This window comes from Drosophila navojoa, chromosome 5, assembly GCF_054131105.1.
Source record: "Drosophila navojoa isolate 15081-1374.11 chromosome 5, UAZ_NAV_1.0, whole genome shotgun sequence".
Taxonomy (NCBI): domain Eukaryota; kingdom Metazoa; phylum Arthropoda; class Insecta; order Diptera; family Drosophilidae; genus Drosophila; species Drosophila navojoa.
The window spans coordinates 5,453,825-5,464,152 of NC_142893.1; the positions used below are offsets into that span (position 1 = coordinate 5,453,825).

The 10,328-nt window shown below is 35.7% G+C and overlaps 2 protein-coding genes, 1 long non-coding RNA gene and 1 other non-coding gene across 4 annotated transcripts; 3 read left to right on the forward strand and 1 right to left on the reverse strand.

Annotated features, from left to right (window-relative positions):
• The first annotated feature begins 279 nt into the window (after window positions 1–279).
• CNT2 (Concentrative nucleoside transporter 2) lies at window positions 280–4,936 on the forward strand. The gene is made up of 9 exons (XM_089260818.1): window positions 280–587; window positions 2,216–2,269; window positions 2,336–2,369; window positions 2,430–2,600; window positions 2,978–3,182; window positions 3,269–4,033; window positions 4,092–4,419; window positions 4,476–4,656; window positions 4,725–4,936. The coding sequence occupies exons 2-9, from the start codon at window positions 2,216–2,218 to the stop codon at window positions 4,805–4,807; spliced, it is 1,821 nt and encodes a 606-aa protein (XP_089116944.1). The 5' UTR covers window positions 280–587; the 3' UTR covers window positions 4,808–4,936.
• On the reverse strand, window positions 3,067–8,090 carry LOC108652704 (uncharacterized). The gene is made up of 10 exons (XM_089260817.1): window positions 7,710–8,090; window positions 7,476–7,651; window positions 7,289–7,416; window positions 7,004–7,224; window positions 6,804–6,943; window positions 6,657–6,741; window positions 6,449–6,602; window positions 6,221–6,392; window positions 5,848–6,151; window positions 3,067–5,793 (listed from the first exon to the last, which is right to left on the reverse strand). The coding sequence occupies exons 1-10, from the start codon at window positions 7,971–7,973 to the stop codon at window positions 5,218–5,220; spliced, it is 2,220 nt and encodes a 739-aa protein (XP_089116943.1). The 5' UTR covers window positions 7,974–8,090; the 3' UTR covers window positions 3,067–5,217.
• A 117-nt stretch (window positions 8,091–8,207) lies between these two features.
• Window positions 8,208–10,328, forward strand: LOC108653211 (uncharacterized). Its single transcript, XR_001925654.3, has 9 exons — window positions 8,208–8,310; window positions 8,501–8,621; window positions 8,785–8,837; window positions 9,021–9,069; window positions 9,291–9,348; window positions 9,524–9,579; window positions 9,762–9,798; window positions 9,988–10,045; window positions 10,221–10,328. It is a non-coding gene; the product is annotated as an uncharacterized LOC108653211 (long non-coding RNA).
• Window positions 9,613–9,695, forward strand: LOC115565736 (small nucleolar RNA R38). The gene has a single exon (XR_003980873.1). It is a non-coding gene; the product is annotated as a small nucleolar RNA R38 (small nucleolar RNA).

The window sequence follows — 10,328 nt, forward strand, 5'->3', positions numbered from 1 at the left end:
AGTTATCTCCCGATAATATCAACAATGCCACTTCGTCCGCTGATAAGACCAACAGCTAGCTAGAATTAAAACATATTCTATGCAAAGGGTCGAATAGCCACTCGAATACTCTGCCCACATTGCTGTATATGTAGCTAAGAGAAGGCAGACTGAATGTTTTTTTACGTTTGCTTGCCCTTAACAGAAATCGGTATTAACTAGTTTCAAACATTTCGCACTTATTAGCTAATATACCCGCGCACAGGCAACAGGTGTTTTGCTAACATATATTATACGACTTTTGGGCTGATACAGGTTTTAGTCTTAACGCGGCATTTGAACAGTTAATATGGATTCGGTAGGCTCACAGCTCGACTGATGATTCCTTTGCCAACTGACTTAGCCGTCAATTTGTATGCATATGTCAGTGTACATACATACAAGCATATATACAGTTAAAATCTAACTCGAACTGCCAACTGGATTATAATAAAACAAAAATAACCAAGTGAAGGTTGTAAATTTACGCGCTGACTGTGTGAAACGTGTTTGCGGCTCTCCAAAAGCAATAATAAAAACAAACAGATAATTATCTAGTTATAAAAAAGGTGATTTACCTCAATAAAAAAACATGAATATTTATTGAAAGAAAAAAAAAATAATTGTATGACTGCGAAATACTGTTTAACTGATATATAAACACATGTGTTAATCGACACACGGCACGAGCAACTGTTTTCGATTTAATTATTTACAAACTTTTTAAGGAAACTATCCAAAAGGCAGCTTTATGCATAGTTTGGAAACGAAGTGTGAAGTAACCCATTCGAATTATGAACTGAAAATTAATTATTAGTGACAAACTTGAAGGGTTAATTAATTTCTATAGTTTGTCATGCTTCACAGATTTTAATCTGGGAAGGTTGACATTTATGAGGGCGAAATTCGTGTGAAATCTGATTACGCTATCTTTAGCTAAATGGAAACCCCAAATTCATATTAACCCCTCAAAAATTACATTCCCCATAAAGTATATATAGTCTTGAACGGAACGACTAAGCTGGATGGATTGAACTCAGGTCGTCTGATAGCCCATCCATTACTCCAACACAGATACACTCAAAAGGAAAAAACAATATACTCATTAAACTGTTGTCAACAAAATTAATTGATCATTTGAATAAAATGGGTGGTTCACATTCAGGCCAGGAAAAGCTTATAATTCATGTGAAATCTAATTACACTATACTTAACTAAGTTCAAACTTATTTTATAACAAGATCATCTTTACGAAACTAAACACCATCATAGTCAAGTTTATTCGTTCATCCTACTTTCCATCATCATCTTTAAGAGTTCTAAAACTCTTTCGGATTTCAATTTTTAGATTGCACTTGTGATGGTAATTGAGTCTAAATTGTCAGCTGTTACTTTACTTAATAATTAACTAAGGCATATTGCAATTAGATTCCGAAACTGTGAGTTTGCTGCCTGTAGCTGAGTGTGTTTCGTGTATTTATGCATGCAGAGATATATACATTTAGCTTAGTATACCTAAGCACCTTCAGCTGTTAACAGCTTTTTCCACCCAGCAAAATTTAAGTTACTGTAAAATCAACTTTTTAAACTATTTCGAAAATTACGGAGCCAGAAGAAAACAAACTAAGGACTTAATCTAGCAACATATATTTCAATTTTTTATAGCCCATTGAAAATCAGAGATCAAGGTCCTAATTATTTTTATTTAAACGTTATATCGGTCTTAATTCAAGGTATCTCCTAATCAGGAACAACCAACTAGAGATTTTTTTGTTTTGATAAACAATTCTGACTAAGCTGATATACATATGTTCATTCTGATTAATAGCAATGTTAACAAGAAATTTATGGTATCAATTGTTGATTTCATTCTGATTTGCGATATGTTAGAAATAAAGGGAAACATTTACGATCTTAGGCCGAAAGCGAGCAGATTTGATAGAGGTTTCAGTGTTACAAGTGTGGTCAAGTGCACACACTTTAATCAAAAGTTCGTTCCACGTGTTGCCGTTTATGGCGACCCCCAGTTATCGCCAAAATATTGTGGTATATTCAGTGGACTTAGGTGAATTGTTACTAATCGTAATTTCCTACATCGATAGCAGATTAGGAATATATACTATATAAAGAATGCTCTAAGTAATATGGCACGCTCTTCAAACTTAATGCTATCAAAAGCAATTTTATATAATTCTAGATGGGCGATAAAGACTCAATGGGCGTCACCAACAATGCGTATGAATTGGATCATGTGTGTATATAATCTACAGCAGTGAAATATAAATAAAAGACTTACCTTTATTTTTTTCTCCAATAGACTGACCTACGAAGATCAAATCCAGAATTTAATAATAAGGTAAGCAATCGCTCCTTAATTACTTCATATATATATGTGTACGCATTTTTGTTGCAGACTGATTATCAAGTTGACTATAGCCATGATCACGACCTCAGTGTTGACCGGAGAGAAACGCAAGAGAATAGTGAAATTAATAAATGGATCAAAAGAGGACTTCATTTAATTCTACAGATTGCCATCGTTGGCTATTTCGTATATGCCACATATCATTATCATGATATAAGTAAGTTGAAAGCCTTAATCTAAAACAGTCGGCTGCTGTCGACTGTAAACTACTCATTCTTAGGCCCAAAATCAGAGATATTCGATATTTTCGTAACGCTACTCCCCCAAGGGAGACGTTAGATTGTAAATATGTTAGAGTTTAAATATACCTTTCTAGCTCTGCCGTTACTCATATTTGTAAACGGAAATAAATTAGCTGAAAGATTAGATCGGATATCTACTTATGCATATATCACTAACTATAGATAAAACCCGAGTATATACAAAAGTATGTTCTAGGTAATTCATCTGTCTTGATTACTCATGCTGCATACATATATATATACATATACATATATATAACAATTTTAATCGAGATACTCTACCTTTATACAGATGAATATGATTGCAAATATGATAGCTCAATACCGTTATGTGGCATACGCTTTTGCACCGGCTATGGCATGCTAGTACTATTATTGGGCTTCATATACCTGGCACTGTTTTACTATCTGATATTCAAGCCGAAACTCGGATTGTTTTTGCACAAGAACTACCTGCATCCAGCAGCTGTCAAATGGCATATTTTCCTAAGAAAGCGGTGAGCCGTCTTCAAATAATCATTTGATAACTGATATCAGTAATATAAATGCCATAACCCATTGTGATATCTCTCGTCATAAACAGCGCCGTTTCCATTGCGTGCATTGTACTGCTGCTCGCGCTGCTGGTCATATATTTGGTGTTCGAGACAAAGGACGAGCCAAAGAAGCTGTACTCCTTGGTGGCACCCTGCTTCTTCATCCTCTGCGGCTATGTCTTCTCCACGAAACGCAGCGCCATCAAGTGGCGCATTGTCATCACGGGCATCACGTGCCAGTTTCTGTTGGGCATCATCTGCATTCGCTGGGAGGTGGGCCGGAAGATCTTTGAGTGTCTGGGCAATAAGGTGGCCACGTTTCTGGGCTATGCCACAGATGGTGCACGCTTTGTGTTTGGCGATTACCTCATCGCAGAAGAGGTGTTCGCCTTCGCCATACTGCCGGTGATATTCTTCTTCAGCTTCTTCATATCGGTGCTCTACTACTTGGGCGCCATGCAATGGGTGGTCATTAAGCTTGGCTGGATACTCCAGCAAATATTGGGCACGACTGTGTGCGAAAGCGTGACAGCTGCAGCCAACATCTTTCTGGGCATGTCCGAGAGTCCGCTCCTGATCCGGCCCTACATTCAAAAGCTGACCAAGAGCGAGATCCACAGCATTATGGTATCGGGCTTTGCCACAGTCTCGGGGACTGTGCTGGCTGCATATTTATCCTTTGGCGCATCTGCCGCACATCTGATCACATCCTCGGTCATGGCAGCGCCAGCCACATTGGCCATCTCCAAGCTGTATATGCCCGAAACGGAAGTGAGCCAAACGTCTAGCGATACCATCGAGCTGGAGAAATCGTAGGTTCATTCGTTCATATTTACGATCTCTGATTAACCTCTTCTTCTTCTTATGCAGCGAGGATGCCTCCTTGCTGGATGCCGCTTCCAGTGGCGCCTCCAATGCCGTGCCCATTGTTCTGGGCATCATTGCAAACATTGTGGCCTTTGTTGCGTTCGTTGCCTTCCTGAACGGTCTGGTCAGTTGGCTGGGCATGCTCATTGGACACGAAGAGGTGGACTTTGAGTGGATATTCTCCAAGATCTTCATGCCGCTCGCATGGGCCATGGGCGTGCCCTGGGCCGATTGCGATAAAATAGCCAAAGTGGTGGCCACCAAGACCATTATCAACGAATTTGTCGCCTACGAGCGTCTAGGTGCGCTAATCGATAATGGCGAAATTAAAGTGAGTAAACTTAGCATAAATATTAACTATGATCCCTGATTAATATCCTTGTGCAGGCTCGCAGCGCTGGCATCGCTACCTTTGCCATCTGTGGCTTTGCCAATCCCAGCTCTCTGGGCATTCTCATTGGCTCGTTGAGTGCAATGGCACCAAATCGTCGTGGTATGATCACATCCGTGGCTTTTCGTGCATTCATCGTGGGCAGCATTGTGTGCTTCATATCAGCCAGTTTTGCAGGTGAGAATACACAGAATACAATCTACTTTAAATTGATCTCAATACTAACTGCTCTCACTGCTTTACAGGCATCTTGTTGCAGGAGGAGGAGCAGCAGGTGGTTTACGATAAAATATTTGCAAAATTGGCACATAGAAATGCCACGTATTAGCATTAGTTATGTATATACTTAAATAATTTATTTCACTAGATTTTGCTCCAGTGGCACTAGTTCAATTATGTTTCTATTTTTACCTGAATAGTTCCAATTTGAAATAAAAGATATAACTCAATTATTATATATATATAAAAAAAAACAACATTTAATTCTGATTTTCAATTCCATTCCATTTGCAAAACAATTCGAAACCTTTTCAAAAGTCTGACTGATCGGGATTTCTATTTGAAGTCAAGTCAAGGGATCTATCGGACATACCGCAGCATTATATACATTTCTGTATATAGACAATATATATTCAAGCGGCTATATTGAGGGGTATTATCAAATTGACTTTAAAAGTTAGAAAATTAAAAATTTGCTTTGGTATAATATCTAGATTTAAAGACTCTCATTTCATAAATTTAGTTATTTGTCAAAATATCTTGTAAAGTTTTAACAACACTACCTAGCCTTCTTAGGTCGGTAGGATCTAATGCAGCGGAGCTTAACTGTTGTGCATGCAGCTCAAGCTGTCCTAAAAGATTCTTTGAATCACATTCAGAACGTTTACGTTTACCGCTTAACTCTGTGCAAAGATGAGGTTGTTGCCTGTTATATGCCAGGCTGTTGTAATTAAATTTCGGACGGTCTGTGTTGGGTTTAGGACGCGAGCATGTTGGCTGTATCACTTCAAAAAGTGGTAACAACTTTGGGGAAGGTACATGCACTTCTATCAGAGAAATAATCTTCGGATTTTCGCTTTTGAGGCACGAATGCAGAAAGCGTTGCCCGTACCAACATCTAATGGCAACAGATTGTGCCTTAGTTAGTGTTTCTAGGATGAGGAGTCTTGAATCTGAATCGGCATTAAGCGCCACTTTAAAAAACACGTTATTCAAGCGTTCATAGGTGCCTTTAACTAGTAGCTCCTTTAAGCCACTTGGCAATTCGAGCAACCAAGATTTTGACTTGGTCGACACCAACGATGTTAAAGCCAGCTGTAGAGAAAAGTTATAAGCTTAGAATTATTTAATTGGAATTGTGATACTTACAATTTCGTAATACTGTTCAATATCATTCAGTGGACTCTGAAGCATACGTTGCAGTCTCATCATCCACAAATTCTGTTTGTCAGTTCTGTTAGCGAATACACAGCTAATATAGCGATAGTTTTGTAAATTAACTACAGGTGGTTCATGTACTTTTTTAAAATTATAAAAATATTTAACCATGCGTTCTACGTGCAATTGGCTTGGATTCTGCGAGAAGACGGCATAAGAATTATGGCACTTGATCCAATATTTGATGACATCTGTTAAAACATTTTCATTCCAGCCGCATTGCTGCTCTTCCAGACTGTAAATACAAATAAATTTAATTACAAGTACAATTATTAAGATATGTATATGCATTTAGATGTCTAACCGGTAACTCAGCATAAGCACATCTGCGGACATTTGTGACCTTATGATATCATCTGCAAACACTCCATAGCAAAAGTAATTTGATAATTCCGCAGAGCACGTTACATGAACGAGACTGGCAAAGACTTCCAGAATATTTTTATAACGCGCCGCATTACAAAAATTACCAGCATCTATAATTGACTATGAATTAGTATTATTTTTGAAGAATGTATTTTAATTATCTTACCTTTGCAAAAATATTCAAAAATCGTATATAAAGTTTGATAGGTAAGCTCCTTGAGCTCCGTATCATCTATAATGCAAGCATTTACATATTCCAAGCATATATCATCATAAGCTATATTTGCATTAGTCGACTCAATAAGACAAGCGATCAGATACTATAAAAATAGCATGAATAAGAAAAATAGTTTCTAGTTGAAGACCGAGTTTACCTTTTGGAAATCTTCATGCTGATAGAGAAGCTTATAAAGTTCCTTAATATATGGATACATAGAGTTTATATCGTGATTTGAGTTACTGCAAAAGAATACACTTCAAGTTTAAGTCAGCTATATTTTATATAGTCATATATATCTTACTTTTCACCTCCACTCAGTAGCAAGAAAAGGCCTTCCAAAACATTTGAATCCATATGTTTAGCTCCAGTGCTTAATAATTTAGACATCAGAGTTAGATAAAAATGAACAACTTCCATATATACTTCAGAAACTGAGCCGCTCTGTTAACAGATTTTAGATTAATAGAGTTACGGTACATAGATTAATGAATGGAACCTAACCTGATCATTAGCTTTTTCAAGATGATTCAGCGCTGTATCGCAGAGATGCACCAACGTGCTCTGCATCCACTCAGGCATGGCTTTCAATTCACCCTGGCTGGCCTCCATACTATTATAGTGAGCGCATATAGCCGTTATAATCTGGCTGGTCTGGACTAAAACCTTTAAATGCTTAGGATTAAGACTAAGGTAGTCTGCAATTTCAATCATGTGGCGTAATACTGTGAAAGTTAATAATGTTGCATTATTCATATATATGGATATTACATTATAAACTAAACATACGTGGCGTAATGCGTGGATGGACTCGAGTGGATGCGGTTGTAATCTTTCCCAGCATATTTAATACATTAACATGTAGTTCTATAGCCTTAGATTCATGCTCCTTAAGTGCCTCTACATGGTACTCATTGCTGCAAGCAGTTACATATATTTATCAATTTATATTTATATTTATTATTATGTATCCCACCACACTTCAAGGCATCTATAGACGATTGACATGAGAAGAAATACTGTTACGTGCATGAAGCGTTCGTCAGTTGTTGGCAAATTTTCCCTTGCCCACACAGCAAAGTCCACGGCATCAGTTAATAGTAAAATAAAATCAGAGCAGGCCCCTTTATTCTCAGGGGTCACATCATCCTTCTATAAAATAAATAATCAAGATCAGGCGTAGCTTAACCAAATATCAAATAACACTTACCAAACACATCAGCCACTCATACAAACACTTAAAAATCTCTATATTAGATTCCTTATATAGTTCCTTTATATAGCCTCTGAGTAGTTTTCTTAACCATAATCTTAGTACTTCCACAGTTTTTGTGCTCAGATCTGCGACACTTTTCTCGCATATTGTCAATGCTGATTTTACTGAAACGCACGTTGACAAACCCTCGATGTCAAGGCATTTCAGCTCATCAAATGTTATGTAGACTTCCGAGTCCTCTTTTGTGCCCGTGTTCATTTTCAATTATAAATTTTATTATTAAAAATTTGCACTGCATACAAAATTTTGCAAATGGGCGCGAGTGTCAAGTGAATCGACAGATGAAATTTATCAAATGGCTGTCATCGGTAATTGCCATTCGGTAAATATGTAAACATCGATTCGCTCAAAACGGCGCTACATTAAGTTGGCTGTGAGTGCTATAAATATATCGACGAGCCACCACTCTGTGTTCGGCTCTTTTAAAATTGTTGCCTACGGTCACATAACAGCAGCCATTTCTTTTCCTCAACACAACTGCTAGAAGAAAGTCAAGTTTTGCAAGCGCTCCTAAAAATTAAAATACTCTGAAATGGTAAGTTAAATTATTAATTTTGTTTAACAAAACACGTGCCCGTTTTGAATATGATGTTTATATATACCGCCCCAGTCTGAAAAGACGTGTTGATTGGTTTTCAATGCTGATAAAAATTATGCACGTGTTTTGTGCTTTCTTAAATTGTAATTTTTGTAAATTGTAAATTAACTAAGTTAAATCATTGTAGATTGTCTACGAGGTAAATAGCCTGGCAATGGCGGCTACTTGGAAAATGGATGCAAAAAATGAATTCAATTTCGCTGAAATTACATGAAAAACCTACCACACGTGTTGCCGGCATGAGTTAGGTTAGTTTCTCCAAAAATAACTAAACATATTATTTTAAGATGAATAATAATACCGCCCCAGTCGGAATTATAATGAAGATTGGATTTCGTTACTGATATATCTAAAGAAATATCAATGTATGCATACAGTTGACTGTGCTGATAATGTGTATATAATTTTCAGAACTTAATTTCCACGTGTTGATACCTTGGCTTGTTTTCGATGTTTTCCGCATGGTAAGCTAAAATTTTTTGTAAAATTTAATTTATTAGAAACAGTATGATGAACAACCTATTTTAACAGTTATCCCTGTCATAAAAAAATAATTGATGATACGTTAAGCTGAGAAAAATTAAACAAATTACAATTTTAATTTTTTTAAGCTAATATAACTAATGCCGAATTTTGTATAATTTTAGATGTTTTACCAAATGTGCAGAAAAATGAATTTCATCCAATTCTTAACAGGTATGTTTATTTAATTAACTTATATATAGGATAGTCTAAAAAAGCAAGAGCACTAAGAAATATATGTATATGTAATTATTTAAGTTAAATGGTTACCATGATGTTCTTTATACCGCCCCAGTCGGAAAGATAATGTCGACTCGGTTTACACTGATATTACAACTCTAACAATATATATATCTAAAAAGAATATTATATTAAATAACGTTTCTTTATTGCAGATTGCACTGTCCGGAAGAAAATAATGAGAGAATACCATGAGATGGTACTATAATGAAGGTAGGCTTTGGCTAAATTTTAAATGTTTTTGATCTTAGGTGATGATATATAAAATGTAGACAAGCATATAACTGAATTAAATGTGTTGCTATAAACTCGACTGATTGTAATATACGATAATACATAATATTTTGTATAGTTTTGTACTAATTCATACATTTTTATTCTCTTATAGATCAAGCTGACGGAGAATCAACTCCATTTGGAGTATTTCTTGATTGACTCTAAGAGGTTAGTTGCTTGTATCCTGAATAGAAATTTGTATTGACTATGATGAACACTTTATTTAAGCCAAACAGTTATCCCTGTCATAAGAATAATTGATGATAAAATAAGCTGATAGAAATATAAAATCAAGCTTACTATCACTAGATATAAAATATGTCTTGATGAGAATTTCTTTTCTTTTACAGCTTGGCAGAGCTATCCAAAGAAGAGCCTTATTAAAAGGTAATTTTACAAAACATGAAAATCAGTTTGAATCAATTTTTATTTTCTTAATGATGTTTTACATACCGCCCCAGTCGGATTTAATAATGTCGATTGGTTTTTATTCGCTGATTAAAAATTTTTATATATTATTATTATGATTTTTTTTTAAATTTTAACTTATTAAAGCATTTTATTTATTTTTTGCAGAGCAACGTCTTTAGGCTGTTAATTGGGAATGCTACCAAAAGAAATATATATTAAGCAGGTAAGCTTTTTATCTAGTTTGTTTTGGCTTGTTGGAACTGAGCTGATGAACAAACTTCGACAAGCATATAACTGAATCTTTTATGTAGGCTATACAAGTCTGATATAAATAAATAAACAATAATTATATATTCTAAGCGCATCATAAACTAAACTATACCTTCTATTTATTACAGATCTGTTCCTGCGTCATAAAATAAGAATGGAATTCCTAAACATTTTTTGTAAAAACCAAACATCTTGAATAAAACTGCATAAAATGAATTTATTATAACGTGATATAA